We start from the raw sequence: 18,921 nt of genomic DNA, 5'->3' as shown, positions 1-18,921 counted from the left end.
ATCATAATCACTAATCACAGTCAGTTAAATTCCAGTTTATTTGGTTTAGTTCAGGTCGGTTGGATCACATTTTGGTTTGGTTTGATGGATTGATTTTATTTGATTTACTTGCATTGTGTTTACATTCATTTTATTTCAACTGATTTACTACTGTTCAGTTTTGTTGGATAGCTCCAATTTTTGTTTTATTTGTTTAAAGTCTGTTTCAGTTATCCATCCATCCATCGTCTTGAGCGCTTATTTCTCACAAGGGTTGTCGGGGGTGCTGGAGCCTATCTCAGCTGGCTTTGGGCTTTAGGCAGGGGTACACCCTGGACTGGTTGCCAGCCAATCGCAGGTGTTCCACTTATTATTATTATTATTATTATTATTATTATTATTATTATTATTATTAGTTTATTTTATTATTATTTTTTATTTTTATTTTACTCTGTTCTGGTCATTCCAGTTTCAATTCAATTGCATTTGAATTTAAATTCAAATTTGGTTTGGTCTTCTCAATGCAATTTGGTCCAGTTCAGCTGATTCAGTTCAATGACATTGACTTCTGAGCACAAAATTAAGATCAAATTGAATTTATTTCACTTTTGATTCACTTTAATTGTGCACGATTGAGTTAAATTCCACAGCATTCAACTTGGTTGGTTCACAATCTTAATTTTGGTGCATTTGGTTTGGTCAGTGATGTTTGGTCAGTGATGTTTGGTTTAGTTCCATTTTGTTTAATTTAATTCAATTAATTTTGTTTTGATGTATTTGAGTCACTTGTCTTGCATTCACTTTGATTTGAACTATTTCTGATTTTACTTCTGTTAAATTATATTCTATTGAGTTCCTACCCATTCAATTTAGTCAGATTTGGTTTGATTTTGTTTAATGCACTTGACTCTACTTTTGATTTACTTGTGTTTCATTTAATTTGATTTGATTTGAGTCACATCACATCTGGTCGAGCCAGTTCAAGTTCAGTTCTCGTTAGGTTCCATTTGATTTAATTCTGTAATGTGGAGATTGGTTAAATCAGTTTGTTTCATTCATGTTGTAATCCAAGTTAGCTTAATTCTATGGAGCCCCTCAGGTGACATAGTAGAAAGAAAAAATAACTGCGTTCACACGCAAAAAACTTTGCGTTCTCTCGCAAAGATTGCGAAGAACACAATCTTTGCGAGAAAACGCAAAGTTGTTTTGCGAGGCAACGCAAAGTTGTTGTTTTTTTCGCCTACCATGTCACCTTGGGTGCACCGTAAACACTCCCGGGTCATCTTCCATGTGACCAAAAGCGACGTGTAAATAAAGCAGTGGGAAAATACATGCTCCATCCTAGTCGCTTTGGGAAAGCTTTCCCACTGCTTTGTTTCATGTTGTCGCTTTTGGTCACATGGAAGATGACCCGGAAGTGTTTACGGAGCACCTAAGGTGACATGGTAGGCGAAAAAAACAACTTTGCGTTCCCTTGCAAAGTTGTCACAATCTTTGTGAGGGAACGCAATCTTTGCGAGAGAACGCAAAATGTTTTGCGAGGGAACGCAAAGTTGTTGTTTTTTTCTACCATGTCACCTTAGGGGCTCCGTAGAACGCAATCTTTGTGAGGCAACGCAAAGTTGTTGTTTTTTTTCGACGATGTCACCTTAGGGGTTCCGTATAATTCTGCTGACTTGATTTTATTTGTTGTGTTTACTTCTGAGGATCATCGTATGATTCAGATGGTCACTTAAGTTCCAGTTTTTAATTCAGTAAGTTTAAGATTTATTAGTTCAATTCACCTCATCTAGACTGGTTCAGTCCTGCTGGTCAACTCAATTTATTCAAATTTTGAGACTCCTCTTGTCAAGTTCTGTTCAGTTTTATTCAGTTCATTTGATGTTCTTTTATTTTGGTTCAATTCAAATTTCAAGTCATTCATACATTATCTATTCCATCTTAATTTCTGGTCATTTCAGGTCAATTCAGTTCCGTTTTTATGCAGTGATACTTCACATGAAAAGTTAACGTGATAACGGCTTCCTATTTTGTTCCACACAAGCAAGCACTTTGGCAACGAATAAAGGGGAAGAAAAACAATCTGAAAAAGAGCAGAAGCACAAGTCATGAGTGACCATCTGCCTTACAGAGAAGATGCATTTGAACATTCCCCAATCGTCGTCTCTCGCATCCCCCGTGAACGCCGCTTGCGTCCCACCGTTGCTGACTGACAGATGGCATCAGTATCTCTCTCAAAGTGACAGACACACACTCTCACGCACGCATCATAAAACATACAATCACCACCATGTCCAGCCGCTGTTTTCACCATCACTCATCATTAACAGCTGCATCGTTATCAAGAAGGATGACTCTGAGTCAAAACAATGCTCTGGCATTCATGTCTCCACCATCAACCCTCGGAGCAGCACAACACGCACTTTCTCCCACTTGCAACCCCCCCAAAAGTAAGTGATACCCACACTAACGATCCTCTCGGAGGTGCCCCCTCTGGAGATGGCGGTCCCGTTGAGTCCCACCAGCGACGGAAGAGTCTGAGACATCCAGTTGGTCACCATGGCCATGGTGCTGAGCACCGCCCCGATCTTTAACATGGGAACGCTCATGTTTGCCTCCGACGGGAGGTCCCCGGATGGCCCTGCAGCCCACCCTAGACCCTTCTCTTCTCTCAAGCCCGCTCCACTCCCCTCCGGCCAGTTGCGTTTCCGAGCTGATCAGCCAGCTGACGTGGTCACCCGACTTGCCGCTTGCTGAGACCTGTTAGAGGAGAGCAGCATCACGCTGGAATCCTCCCTCTCGGAATGACATCCTGAGCCCCCCCCCCCCCCCCCCCCACACACACACACACACTCACACACACCCACACACACACACATCCCCTTCTTCACCGCCTCCCTCCCTCACCCCTCCAGATTCAAAGCAGCACATTGGCTGCCTCACATCTCATCCCCTCCCAAACGGCTCATATCCACTCCTTCCCGTTCGGCTCTCGCTGACATTTCTCTGTTCTTTTTATGACTCACAACCTGATGTGTGTGTGTGTGTGTGTCCATATTAGAGAGGTGGACATCAAAGTGTATGGCGCATTTCACAAAGCTGATGCGTGCCTTGTGACTTGCTGGCAGCATCGACTCCTGTCAAGACCGGATCGATGCAGGAGGATGTTTTGAAAGGTTGCCGGCGGTTGGCGGTTCGGGACATCAGCAGGTGGTCCGTCAAACGGGCGGCTCGTAACACAGATGTTGCTGTCGCCTCGTCCGTCAGCCGGCATCGTGACGACTCATTTGTCAGCAGCCGTCTGTCCTGTTGATGCTCTGAGAATGTCTGAACATCTGATTGGCATGAACGCTTCAACGGCGGCGGAGATGAAATTGCTGCTTGATGTCAAATTGATAGCTGATCCCGTCATGGCTTCAGCTTGCAGCCCAGCAAACTAGTGAATGTTGAGATATGCTGTCACTCCAGGCAAAATGGGGAATGTAATGCCAAATAATGAGTAATGCGTTATAGGATAGGATATCCCAGAAATTCCCTGATATCGTGCAAATGGGCCCCCTGGTGACTGTAAGCAGCATAGCCTAGGGGATAATGACACAGCGATCTGATTGGACGCGCAATCTGTAGCTGCTCTACATGCAGACTTTTTATTTATTTGGTATGAAATCATCCTGATTGAAGATGTCAGATAAACTGTTTACATTTAATCTGATCTTTTCCATTCCAGCATTTACATGTGAACAGCTGTTTTACAGATGTGTGACATGCACAGATCCATGTAAACGTGATTTATATACCGGGGAATTCTTACCATGGTGTATATTTCCATTACCGCTGGAAATACCACTACTAGCACATCAAGGGATATCCCATAAGAATTATATAGATATAGATAGAATTAGAATAGAATAGAAAACGTACTTTTCATCAGTTTGGCAAAATGAACATTGCTCCTCTGTGAATCTCAGTGAAATTCCATTTGGATTCGGTCTTTATACGAAGCATTTTCATTTGGTTTGAGGCTCCATGTAAACCTGAATGTTTTCATCTCGTAGTTCAGTTTTTTATGTTTTTTTTCTTCATTTCCATTGGAGCAATTCCTAAATATCCAACTTACATGTCATACTTTTCAGCACCTTGTCTGTACGGTACCAGTTGTAGCGGGCCAATATAGGTGTCGCCTGATTGGTCAACACTAGAGGGGGCTAATCGACAACTAATCGAATATTGAATTAATCGACATTGACCACTATATTGATAATCAGTTGTTAGTTGAGAGGCATTTTTAACTTAAAATAGTCAAGCCCTCTGATTTCAGACTCTCAACAGTGAATATTGTCAGATTTCTGTTTTCTTTGTGCTTAATATATTACAAAAATAAAATGTGTTTGCAACCGTATAGTATGACTAAACTGCAATTGAAGTAGCCTCAGGGCACAATGAAAATTTTAGTTTAGTTCTCCAATTAATTGTTGCCTGTCCGTTCATTTTAAGCGGCCAAAAGATTTATTAAATGTCATGGTTTGGGTTGGGTTTTGGTTAGTTTTTTATTTTTACTCTTGTCATGGTTCTGCATGGTTTAGTTTGGGTTTAGTCATTATCCTCATGTTTCTTTAAGTTTTAGTCATGATCTGTATTTTGTTTTGTTGTCCTTGTGTGCCTCCCTAGTCTTGTCAAGCATTATGTCCACCTGTGTTTTGGCCTGCCCTTCCTCATGTGTCAACCAATCAGCACCCTCTGCCGCTCGTGTCTTGCCCAAGTGTGTCTCGTTGTGTCAATTAGTGTGTGTATTTAGGCTCTTGTCTCCCCTCTGTCTGCGCCCTGCTTCCCTGCGTTTGGGTCCACAACCACACGTCAGACGTAACATTAAAAACATCATTTTTATTTGATTTATCTTTTACGATTTTGTAGGTAGCAGAACACATTGTGCACAATGCATTTTGCTTTCAACAACGTTAAACTGAATTTAAAACCCGAAAGCCAAAAGCATTTTAATGATTAATAGTTAATTGTTTAAGTAATTGAGATTGTTCAACTATCAATCTAGTTCCCTACGGTATTGTTTGGCAACCTCAGCGTCATACTTTGCAGCACGATGTCATTGGGGTGACCCCTTTTTGTAGGGCGATGGAACAATTTGCTTGTACAGGCTGGAGATAGATGTGGTGCTCTTTGCTGATTGGACAACACTGAATTGTCACTATGGCATGTTTCCACAAAGCAGTTAAGTTTGATATTGATATTTGTTATTGTTCTACATTTCTGTTGTAAAGTTCTTTATATATTCAATCTGTATTACACACTTTACAGCACTTTTACAAGCTCCCACTTGTGTGCATGTGTGTGTGTGCGTGCATGTGTGGTTTTTAATTAATGGAGTAAAATGAGTGGAAATAGGTTACATACATTTGAGTTTGGGAAAATCACATAAGCACAATTGTTACCTTTTGTGTGTGTGTCTGTGTGTGTTTTTTTCATTTGTTATTTTATGGACCTGAACTTATTTACTTATTTATTTACCTCCTTCTTGTGTTACTTTATTATTTTTTGTTTAAGTATATACTTACCTACTTATATTTATTCATTTATTTTGTGTTATTTTGTTTCACCTGCCTTTATTGCATGCTTGCACAGACTTTCATAAGTATGGCTTGTGTTGATGACACATATGACACAATAACATTCTAATCAATGACCGTGGGGGGGAATATATATATATATATATATATATATATATATATATATATATATATATATATATATATATATATATATATATATATATATATATAAGCAAGATAATGTTTGTGTGTGTGTTTTATTTCCTTAGTAGTAGTAGTTTTGACAGTACACTGTATTTCTAAAAAAAAAAAAAACAAAAAAAAAAAAACAACTTATTTTTTTTATCTTGCCTTGTTTGTAGAAAGTGTGAAGAGGTAAGGGCTATGTCAATAGTTATATTTTAATACATGCTACTATCAAATGGACAGCGGGTTGCAAATTTCCCCAGGGTTGTAGTGCGTGTGCGCGTGTGTGTTATGGGATGTCACCCCATCACTGACAACGGTGTCATTTTCTGGAAAGAAGCAGCAAGTCTAATGGTGCAAGAAGAAGCTGGCTCTCTAAAATAAAAGCGTCAGGTCATCTCCCTTCCTGGCCCAGGCTGAGCTGACTAATTCATTGGCCCACCTATTCGGTATTCGGCCCCCCAGCCCCACCTGTCACACCATGTGAGTGATATGAGTGCCTTCGGGGTGTCCCTGTCACATGACAAGAGACACTTAAAAAAAAATGTCAGCACTCCTCAGCTCACCTGCAGGCTAACCTAATCTAAAGCCAGAGTGCAAGAGTGCCCCCGTGTGGCTAGAGGCGGCGCTGCACGCCTTCTCCAAGCTCATCAAGAACAAACGTGGTTGTTGGCAGGTAGCTGTCACCTCGAGGCAGTGCATGAAGGAGATGAAGGGGGGCATGTGGCAGCCTTGTTTAGTGTCACGCTTGTAAAATGCAAAATCCACACAAATACGATAGAAAAGCCAGGAATTACAACACCTGTACACTATAATAGAAAAAAAAAAAATCTTTTCACTCACTTTATCTGTACTGCATGCTTACCGCCAAACTAGCCCGTTCAACAGTAAATCACACTCATGCAAATATTTTCTCCTTCTATTCACTCACTGGGTGGCAGCAGAGACTCAAACATGAATTTCGACTTGTATTTTGCCTCCTCATTGAAGATGCCAGGAGAAGTATATTAGGCCAAGAGGAGAGAAAATCACTATCTCAGATAATTGAACCTTTGGCACAGAGAGCACGCTGGATAATTTACAGATTAATTACCTCTGCCAAGGCGGTTGTTTTCCCCGCGTGTGTTTTATTCTCTCCCCGCTTGTTTGCAGGATTACACAGCTCTCCATTTTTTATTTACACAGCTAATTGCTTCTTTGGGGCACTATGAAAAATATATTTGAAGGTAGATTAAAACTTCAGAGTGGGTTCATTTTACAGATAGACACAACTCCTGACACTCCGTCTGGCTCATTTAATGAAATCTGACAATCTTCATCAAGCAGATAAAGCTCACTTTCATTTCATTCTGGATGAATTTTCGCAGCCATTTAAGTTCACCTTTAATAATTGTCTATTCTCTGCTTGTTCCGTTGCCATTATCTCCAATTTTCAGCCTTTTGTTCTGACTTTTTGTGGATTTTACCTCCTCACGCCGAACCACTCGCTCTCTCAGCCCATGTGACAATGATTTAAAAAAAAGCGTCATTAGCGTGCATCTTGGCTTCATCTAGTTGTGTCGTTATCTCTTACATGATCTTCAAAAGGGAGGAATCTCCAATGCATATAAACTAACACATTTTGGAATATGACTGAGATCGTATGTTGCTGTTGTTGTTGTTTTTTTGTGCTACAATAAAAGGATATAATTAATGACAAGAGGGGAAATGCAAATTTAATGTGCAATGAGACAACAAAGTCTCCATAACATGCATCAGGCTTTCTCTGTAAAGCAAATAGCCCTGTAATTGTATCAGACAGTTGTTATTGAAGTATTCAATTTGGTGCTCTAAAAACATCTTTTTACCCTTGCGTGAGTGTTACAAATCGTAGAAAGCGAATTGCACAACGTGAGCTCGCCTTCATACTGTACAAGTGCATCTCAATAAATTATCATGAACAATGTCTTGGAAAACTTAGTTCAGTAATAAGACATAACTGTACATGTTTTATTTCATGTTTTTCAGCATTTTTGTTTTAATAATTGTATATATATTTTTTTTTTATTTACCCCATGCATTTTCTTTGACGTCAATTATATGTGGGTTTTCGCTTTTTGTGGGAATGGTTCAGTGGGCATGAGTCAGAATGGTGGACAGATTGACTGCTGAATAAATATAAAAGATTTTTAAATACCAGAAAAACAAAACAAACATTCAAATGATTAGTAAAGCATAAACACACATTAAAATCACCAAGTTAACAAACACACACTCAACCTTGACAAAGCAAATAAACATTTGCAACGTATCACCAAGACGGTGCCACCATCATCTTCATGACTGTACTTGATGTGGGCAGCTAAAAGTTAGCTGTATGTCTGATATTTATTTGTTTAGCATTCAGTTGACATGCTCAAACTACCAAACTATCTGTGAAAAGATCGCGGGTGCCTTTGTTGTCACTTCAAATGTAACAGCGCTAACATGTATATTATTCCTCCACCGTCTGTGTTAAGATAGCCTTTCATTCTAGTCATTGGCAATTTGGGGCCAGTACTTACCCAAAATGTGACATATGTTATTATGGAGTAATGGAAGACATTTACCGGTACGTGGCATAAATAAATATTCACAAAAATCAATGAAAACACCCTGTGCAGCCTGGACATAATTTGAATTTCTCTTTTGTTCAATGTTGCTGTTCGAATATCATTGTACGATGTTTTGCAGAAAATGAAACATTTGAACCTCAACTCAAATATTGTTGCATAAAAGGCTTTTAATGCCTTTGGCGGCCTTATGTTTTTGATATGAAAAATGCTAAGTTAAAACTGAAATGCAGGTATTTGTGTTTGGAAGTGCCCCAAGGAAACTGTTTCTATATAAGAAAATAGTTTACTGCTATGCACAATGTGAATTTCATTAACAGGAATTGTAGATTTGTTTAATTTAAAAAACAAAAAAAAACAAAAAAAAAAACAGGATGAATCCGCAAAAAGTTGCTCCTCAATAATACAGAGTTGCTCCTCAAATGATGTCATTGAATAGCAAATACGCTCCTCAAAAAAAAAAAAAAGCCTTCAAGCCTTGGATATATTGCTCTCTCTTCTTACCAATATCGGTGATTGCTAATCATATTTGTCAGTCATTGACTGCCGATTGATGATCGATCGAAAAATCTTGATCATGTAAAGCCCAATATATATCCATCAATCCAGTTTCTGAACCGCTTCTTCCTCACTATCTCAAGAAATTAGAATACTGTAGTTAGAATTCCTTAAAAAAAATAAATGAAAAAATCATTTTAAATTAGCTAGAAATTGTCCCTTTGAGAAGGATGTTTAAATAATGCATTCACTCTTTTGCTTTTGAATTGAGCAACTGAAATGTTTGAACTTAAAACTTTTGAGCTGATAAATATGATCTGTGAAAAAAGCAGCCATCTCTGGTGCCTCTAATTTTATCGACAGGAAACCACCACATCTGAGGAAAAACAACCAGAGGCACTGTTGTGGCAATCATTTGACGCACACTTATGGACAGAACACTTTGTGTTATACTTACTAGTTAGTTACTCTCCATGACCAACAGTTTTGCCACAGTTACTTAAAAAAAAATCCTGATTACTTATTTTAAATGTAACTTAGTTACTATAGTCATTTAATTTCCAAAGTAACTACATAGATTACAACTTACTTTATTAGTTACATTCGTTCAATGCTGACAACACCGTCTCAATATTAGAATGATAATGATTGTTTTGCCAATACTTTATTTGATATGCAATTTTAACAATAATATTTAAAAACCGATGCATTACCTTTCTATTAATTCCTATTGGTGGAATCAGGTATAACAAAGCATCTCATTGTATTTTCAGTGCTCCCATTTTAAATGTTTAAATCCTTTGACCCACATTTGCAATATATGTACAATGCTCTGGTGCGATATCATGCACACACGCCTTTTTTTTTTTTCTTTTTTTTTAAGATTTAAAAAGAGTGCCTCCAGGTTATAACACGAGCAGAGGAAAATGAGCTACTTTGCAGCAGCCTTGAGGCACGTTTCATCTATAAAGTGCATTTTTAATCCCGACAGAATGATGAAAATGTGCACCAACTGCAGCAACGGCAGCACTCGAGCACACCCGTGGAGGGCAGTGGCGCACCGCGGGCGCCTGAATCCAGCGTGACGAGCTGGGTGTGATAAACACCATAACAAACACGCTGAATGCACCCCGCAACAGATTCATATGCGAAAACACAAGCCCTGATATGACACGGCGGCTCATAACATGGCTCCGACCCACGGTGACGTCCAGCCAAGCAGGCTGCCTGCCGTCAGCCGCCTTCCCATGCGGCGGCTATTTTTCCATAAATGAGTCATAATTTGATAATTGCATGATGGACATGGCGGCCCCGCCGCCTTCTTAATGGATCAGGATCAAAATCAATTTGGACGTATGTGACCTCCTCACCATGGTAACTATGTAAGTGGCTTAAAGAGAGTGTAGCCCAGGGTTGAGGCAGGCTGACTCGGCGGCTTGCTTTTAATCTATTAAGGACTCCTGTGGGCTTGGGAGTAAAAACAGCAGCGGGAGTGCACATGTGCGACAGCCCAAGTGCAAAGAGTGAGTCATCACGGATTGAATATGCACAATAACACACAACAAATGTAGAGCCTTTGCAGCACACAGGAAACGGATTCTTGTTAAGAGACCACATGACATAGTGGACAAGGGAACCTCTGAGAAGGTTCAAGAAATGGAGCAAACTCCGATTTGGTGGCATTTCCAAATAATCTGTTCCATCATCGATTGTAAAACTAGTTTTAAGAAACATTATTTAATGCTGTTTATTTATAAATTGTTTTTTTTTCATGTCAAATTTTGACTATTTACTTGTCTTTCTGAAGTGAGCCTGTTTTGAGGGCCTTGTCTCATACAAGTGAGCGACTTTTTAACCCCGCCTCCTTTACTGCTGGACCAATGGCAAATTCAGCTCTCATTAGCATGACGAACAGGGCGGGGCCTGTGCGGTGAAAACAGCTTCTGTTTGTCAGGAAAAGTGCGAGCTTCTAAAAAGACAAAAAGGAATGCACTGAAAACATTTTTTAGCCCCAGTACAAGCATGTAAATTTGCATACCCACCGAAAAGTGTACCCTTGATATGGTATGGACTCTATCAGAGATGGGAAATCCAGGTCCAGAAAGTAAAAAGTCTGCCACAGTTTGGCTTTAGCTACAGGTACTTGTACTCAACTGTCAGGTAAATGAGGTCATTACAAGAAGCACCTGTGGCTAAACCAAACTCTGACAGGGTTTTTACTTTGATGACCTGGTTTTCCCTTCTCTGGACTCTATGAACGAAGAGCTGTGACATATTTCCGGGAAAACTTCAGAAAACCTTCATCAGTTGTCAGCATTTTGTTGTTATCCATCCGTCGACCACACAGGGGCACTGTTTGTTAACTATAGAACCAGAACTGTATTTTGAAGCTTCTCAAGCTTTGATGTGTTGTTACTCTGTTTACATAGATTCTCGATGCTTCTGCCTGAAGCCCAATTCACATTGACAACGGAACTGCTGCGGTACGTTTTCCGTACGGCGGCCGCAGTGGCTGCAATTCACACCGCGTGCGTTGCGTGTCCGGAAATCTACTCCCCACAGACCACGAGATCACGTGGCGTTCACGCTGGCGAGTTGAGTTTACCCAACAACGACTGTGTATATAGAGTCCTATTTGTAACCAATAGATACGCTGGCCTGTTATCACATCGAAATCTGATCCTGATAGACCACACGATCACGTGGGGTTCAAGCTAAGAGAGTTGAGTTCACCCAATAACAACAGTGTATACTTTAGTCCTATTTGTAAACAATAGCCACGCTTGCCTGTTGTCACATCAATATGCTTTTAGACATTATTTCTGGGACTTCTACCATGGCTGTTCTACCATGGGTAAGTACCTTTTGTGTTTACATAGTGTCATTTTGTCATGTTTAATTTATTCTGAGCTCATTTTTTTGTCTTAAATGTCCGACTGATGTCATGCTATGCAGCTAGCTAGCTTCCCTCCCTAAAAAAACGAGTTCGCAAACGGCTTTATTTTGAAATATACCGGATTTACCTTAATGCGAGACGCTCGATTTCCTGTCCGGCTCATGTAATATGTTTAGCTTCATGAAAATCCGCATGCAGCGTCCGGAAGAAATAGAACGCTTGCGGAAACCTTCCGCATCGCTGCAGTCGTTCTGCACGACAGACGCAACGCACCGAAGCTGGTGTGAATTGACACGTAGACTTGAATGCGTTCTATCCTTGCGGCGTCCGTACGGCCGCCGTACGGAGAACAGCACCGTTCCACAGCTAGTGTGAATTGGGCTTTACAGGCATTTTGTCATTTCATGTGCCTGTCCTATGCTGCCATTTTATTGTATTAAAAAAAAAAAAAACATGAAAATATTTATGACTCATTATTCTTGCACTGCTGACAGCGATTTCCATAGCAACCACTTTTCAACTGTGTGGACTCCAGTAGTCCCGGGAGAGGAGCTACAATACATAATTTACATAATAAATAAATAAATAAATAAATACGGCTTGTATTTCTGTGTAATAATCATTTTAAGCAACAATGTCATCACCAGAGCTCAAGCCGTCAAAATTACGGCTCTGGGAGATCTAATTAGTAGTTTTAAAATTCTGATAGAAATAGTCTTAAAGCAAGGAGCAGCCCCTGTTCTTTTTGAGTGGGTTAAGGCTTATGCTACGTTCAGACCAACAGTGGGGGAGGCGTTTCTGGAGGCGCAATTGCATTGTAGTCAATGGACTTCACACGGGGGGGGGGCGTGATGGCGTGTTTGTGACGTTTCCAGCGAGCATTTTGCTACTTCGCCCATTTCGTCAGCGTTGGCTGAATTGAACTTTTGGCTCCATCGCGTCAACGACAGCCAATCGGTGTCAAGATAGTGCACGTCACCGAATACGTCACACAGCAGACAAAACACAGGAAACGGTTGTGTGCAGAACGTGTAGCATAGCAAACAATTTGTTTTTTAAACATTTATTTGGGTACACCTTTTATGTGCAATACATTTTATTTGAATCAATATTTTTCTTTTCTGTATTTAAGTTTAAGAAATGTTAAAATTACATAATGTTACAATGGCTTTTTATGAATAAAATCTGCTTTTCACACTCATTACTACATTATTCCATACAAAGAACTAGTGTTTTCTATGTGTACTTTTGTCTGAATAGTATTTGTGTCTCTTCTGGGAAGCTCTTCGGAGTGAGTGTTTCATCGCACTCAGTGGCGTGTATGTTCATCCCATTTTCATCAAATGTGCGAAAAAGTAAACTCAATCACCCGTGCTTTACTACATCCTGTCATGTGGGCTGGAAGCTCGTTAGCTTGCGTTTCACGTCACCTCATATAACCTTTGCGGTGCTGCATGTGTTTATTAATGAGAACTTAGTTTCTTTTGGCTCACTTTTGAGTAGCCCTGAGAAACGCAGCAGTTGACAGTGGCACCGACGATCATATTTGACTTCAGGGAAATATTTGTAGGGAACCTCGGTTGCAGCTTTTGATGATGAATAAATCAACATCGTAATGATCATAATATGCTTTACATCCTCATTGCAAAGAAAAAAAACCAAGCATTTATTAGTCCCATTTGGGATGAGTCTACATCCCATCACATCCTACAACAGTATGAACTATAATACAGAGGTAACTTCACATATGAGAACATTGAATTATGAGCTAATTGAGATATGAGCAGTCTCTTGGCTTATATATTTTTGTCAATTTCTTTGGCCATTGGGTTTGCATAAAAAATGATTGATCAGTCATGCCTTCTGTCTCTGACTAATTGTTTTTCCACGTGCTTAAAAAAATCAAAGTAGAGGCACAAGATTTTACTAATGTACTAAACGTGGTTTGTAGTTTTGTGTGTGTGTGTGTGTGTACATATATATATATATATATATATATATATATATTAGGGGTGTGCTCAAAAAATCGATACGGCAATATATCGTTGCGGGCTTCATTACAATACACAAATCGATACACAGGCATCAGAATCGATTTTGCTTGTTAACTTTAAATAGGCAGTTAACGTTTGCCTTTGCAGCTTGCATTGTACTTAACAAAAACAACAACAACAACAAAAAAACAGCAGCGTCTTTGAATTTAATTGCCTTCAATTAATGCAAAAATAGCTCACCAGTGATTGGACACTGTGTCTTGCTAAGAAAAATGAAAGCAGAGGAAGAATATCAATATTTATTTACTTATAAACTTAACATGGCACGTGTCTCAATGTACCAATTTTCCTATATTTTGTTTAAAAAAACGAAATGTTTTACATGGAAAAAAAATGCTGTTGTTTCCCCAAATATTTCAAATAAGCACATTTTAGAGCTGTAATTTTAATACTTTGATATTTTTGCTCATATCGGCTCATGCCTATTAATAAATTTTAATAATAAAATGTGTGTCTGTGAAAACTGATCCCTGCTCTGTAGTGTGTACACATTTAGACCAGGCATGCCGCTTGGTGGTAAACCAGAACAGCTACTAACAAAAACATTTTTGTCATATAGCATAATAAACATATCCTTTAGGTATACATATGACTGTTATTCTAAAATGCAACTAAATTAATGTAAAATATCGTTAGACGTATCACCTTGAAGATCATTGGGATACATATGTATCACGATACGTATCATAACCCCCTGTATCGTGATACGTATTGTATCGTTAGGTTGGCGGCAATACCCAGCCCTAATATACATATATATATATATATATATATATATATATATATATATATATATATATATATATATATATATATATATATATATATATATATATATATATATTAGTGCTGTCAAAATTAAAGCATTAACTAATTAATTAATTACAAAAAATGAGCGCATTAATCATTGTATTACCACAGATTAATCACACTATTAATTTTGACCGCAGATGATACTTTTTAGCTGACAGCGGACGGTTACGTTAAAGGTAGCTGTAGCTGAGTTTGAGCAATAAACATAACTCCATGCATTAAAGTAAAGCATTTAATAAATGTTTTCATATGCCGTAGGTCATTTTTTCCCCATTTTAAATTATGCAAATAATTAATTCATTAGAAAAAGCAGGATGAGCGTGTGCAATGATTATACATTTTTGAAGACGTCCTCATAACATTAAATCTCGAAACACATAACACATAACAGGTGCGCTTCAAATTTAGCTGGCAAAATATGTTGGGGAAAAAAAAAGCATTGTTAAGTCAGTGATTAATCATGATTAATCAAAATTCTGATTAAAAAATGTAATCGTTTAACAGCTCTAAAATATATATGTATGTATGTACTCTTTTTTTTGTTTTTGTTTTTTTTGTTTTGTTTTTTTTTTGTTTTCCTCCCCTTCCTGAGCGCTAATCCAATATGGCGGCGTCCATGGTTACTGGGTGCGTCATGGCAATGCGTCATATCCTTCCAGCGATGCTGTAGCCAATCATATTGCAGCGGGGCAGGTACAGCCTCGGAACAGCTACAAGCTGGCATGCTACATCACATATCATAGCTGGAGGAGGCGTTTCGGCAGCGCTTTTGCAATTTGGACTTCGGACGGAAAATGCGTGGGGTGGCGTGGAATCGGGATAGAATGGTGAATGGTAAGTCTATTTACTTGCTTTTGAACTGTACCGTGAGGTAGCAGCAGTGTTTTATCATCCATGCTAAAGTTATTTTTAGCGCAATGCCAGCCGCCTGATTCCACTAAAAAAGCGAATGTGCTATCAAGAACCTCAAAAAAGGAGTAGTGCCACGGTTATATAGTCCCAGGAAAGAAGTAGAAGGAGTCGGCCATGCTCACTTTTTGTTGACTTGCTAAAGTGCTCAGAGCACTGTAGTTGTTCACCAAGTGGCATTATTGTATCTTCTAATCAAACGCAAGCTTTCTGGTACATAAAACGAGCGTCGGAATTTAACGCGATGATATTCGATGTTAGTATAGCACGACTTAAGTCTTGTAAAACTCGCAAATCCACTCAAAAGAAAGGTGGAACGTCTGCAACTAAAGCGGATATTGTTGGTTTCATTTGAAATCCAGTGTAGTGGTGTTTAGAGAACGTGAATGAAGAGATGAGGTGCACACTTCGACAAGCAGCTGAGCTCATTCGACACATCATGTAGACACGACATTTTACTCTATCCATATTCCATATGACTTATGACACATCCCTGTCTTATGTTCATGAGCTAAAACTTATTTAATAAATTCATCTTACAATTTTAATAGTATAATTATAATTTGATCTGAGAATAATTCAAAGATCAGTGTTTGAGCGAGTCTTCTAATACTACTATTCCTAATAATAGATTTTATGTATAACCCACTTTACATTTATAAAATAAATCTCAACGTGCACAGTACAGGCAACAATAATAGCAATGGAAGCACACAGTAAATAAAATGGTCAATTACAAATCAGAGTAAAAACATAAAAAATAAATAAAAATCAACCAGGAAAAGCTTTTTTAAACCTGTGCAGCTAAGGCACTTATAAGTGAAGAAAAACCTCACAGTACACCAACAAACAAAAAACAAACAAAAGTTGTCATACTAAAATAATTATCTTAACTCTGTTTAGTCACAAATATACTTCGTGTGAAATCTGGGCTTATATAGTTGAAGACAAAGCTGCATATATTTGCAGGTAACCATGACTTTGTCACTTATATGAATGGCAACAGAGGGACACACACTGGTTGCTTTTACCTTCAGTTATTTGTTATGCCTGCCACTATATGCCACTGGCATAAATTGAATAATAATTTAAATGATAATACAATAATAATCATAGTAATAATAATAAATAAATAAATATATGCCACTGTCATAAATTGAATAATTATTTAAATGATAATACAATAATAATAATAATAATAATAATAATAATAATAATAATAATAATAGTAATAGTAATAATAATAAATAAATTAATGAATTAATTAATTAGTTGTGAAAAATATACACTTTATTAACTCCATGACATATTAGATTTTTTTATTCTTTTTAAGTCACTGCATACCGAACTGAACCGAAAATCGTTAGCACAAAACCGAAAACCGAACCGAACCGAGGATTTAGTGAACCGTTCCAGGCCTAATATATATATATATATATATATATATATATATATATATATATATATATATATATATATATATATATATATATATATATATACACACACTACTCTGCAAGATGTCCGCCAAAGCCTCATACCTCATTTCTCCTGGTGATGTGTGAGACTGAGTTGAGGCTTCACATGTCAGTGCTTTGAACAAAGCGGCATCACTATCACAGGCTCAATAGTGCTTAAGTCTAATAATAGCTGATAAGAGCTAGCTATCTGTCCCTCTGTTGGGTGAATGTGTAGGGGGAGATCAATACAGTAGGTGAGCGTGTCTCACTCAATTGACTGTAAATCACCTGCAATGAGTCCGTCCATTGTCAAGCGGGTCCCATGGAGTCTGGATAATCGAGAAAAGATGGCACTGATGACACCCCATCAGGCACTAGTACTGATATGGACTAAGTATAACTTCAGTTCTGACCTGACAACTGTGCAGTGCAATTTACTATGAAGCCTTTGTGGTTAGGCTCCAATTCATCTTTATATGGTGACTTTATAAATATCCATTAAAACAATTGTACATTTTTGGAATTATTTTAATTGAGGTATAGCAGTTAATGTGTATAAAGTAGTACCAAAAAAGTCAGAAATCTTTATAAATTAAAATTGTAAATAAAAAATACTTGTGATTTTTTTTTTCTTTTTTAGGAGGATGCTGTAGTTTGATAATTTGAAATACGATCAGAATTAACTACTTGAGATATTTCCATATTTGAAAAAATATGCATTTTGAATCTGTATTTTGTAAAACTAAAATACAGTTAAATTTAATTTGTTTTAATTAAATTGATGTTTTGTTTATTTAAAATGTTAGTTATACTTCAGATATAATAAAAGTTAAACTCATACTTGTTTCAACAAACTACAACAAGGCAACTTGACTCAGTTTCGGCTGCAGATTGCCATGACCTGCAACACAGACATAAATGATACATACGATATAGTATATAATAAAAGATGAGAATATAATAACATTACACTGTACACGATCATCAAAATAAAAGTACTTAATCAGGGCTCTATACTAACTTTTCCACTACTAGCACTGGTGCGAGTAACATTTTTAGTTGCCCACACAGCACAGGATTTGGTCGCACCATTTTTTGTGGAGGTGCAGCATGACCTTAGGCATACGCAACTCGATATAGTTGCAAAATATTTCATTGGAACACAAGGTTTGCCTGCAACAGCAATGGCTATCAAAACAAGTCAATAATTTCGTATAACTTAACTCATGTCAACATTATTTTGTTTAGCTCAGTAAAAGTCAGTACTTTTTTTTTCTTCACCTGCTCCACGGCCGATGTTCACCTGCTCCTTTCATCTGTATCGTTTGATTTGTCACCTTCCGCTGGCCCTCCTTTACCACCATCATTCTCCTCCTCATTCTCATTTTGTTTTAGAAAATAATCAGCAATAGACCATTTTTTTTAAATTCGCTGCCGCTTTTCCATGACCCACACCACACCACACCACACCACTCCATTGCTTTTCCGTTACAGGAGGTGCGTGGCAGGAAGGGGGCGGGATCATTTGAACTCTCCAAACGAGGCTTGCATTCCCCAATGCGTGCGGATCTGCAATAACATTTCACGAGTGGCAAGTCACGCCAACATTGAACCATATTTAAAATTTCATATGGACCACCATGGATGACATGTTGCGATTCACGACCGGCTTGCGAGTCGCGAAGCTATTTGTGAATGGAGAGCTCTACCGCTGGCGCTCTCATTCAAGAGAATGGGAACACACGACCACAATTTTTATTTTTTTAAACCACAAACATTACAAATCCATCCACGAGTACCTTCCTTCCATCCATCCATCCATCCATCCATCCATCCATCCATTTTCTTGACCGCTTATTCCTCACAAGGGTCGCGGGGGGTGCTGGAGCCTATCTCAGCTGGCTCTGGGCAGTAGGCGGGGGACACCCTGGACTGGTTGCCAGCCAATCACAGGGCACACAGAGACGAACAACC

General features: G+C 38.4%; 1 protein-coding gene across 2 annotated transcripts in view; it reads right to left on the bottom strand.

Annotated features, from left to right (window-relative positions):
* olfm2a (olfactomedin 2a) overlaps positions 1-18,921 on the bottom strand; it is an 82,758-nt gene that overhangs the window by 39,220 nt on the left and 24,617 nt on the right. Inside the window, exon 1 of one of the 2 annotated variants that reach the window (XM_077496142.1) lies at positions 2,445-2,796. The exons of the other annotated variant lie outside the window; for it this stretch is intronic. Coding sequence (XP_077352268.1) covers positions 2,445-2,588 — 144 coding nt within the window. The 5' untranslated portion in view covers positions 2,589-2,796. Of the gene's footprint in view, positions 1-2,444; positions 2,797-18,921 lie in introns of those variants that run through there. 2 annotated transcript variants of the gene reach the window in all.

The sequence above is a fragment of the Festucalex cinctus genome, chromosome 1 (assembly GCF_051991245.1).
Source record: "Festucalex cinctus isolate MCC-2025b chromosome 1, RoL_Fcin_1.0, whole genome shotgun sequence".
Taxonomy (NCBI): Eukaryota; Metazoa; Chordata; class Actinopteri; order Syngnathiformes; family Syngnathidae; genus Festucalex; species Festucalex cinctus.
The sequence above is the reverse complement of the archived record's forward strand: the minus strand, read 5'-3'. Positions and strand labels throughout refer to the sequence as shown.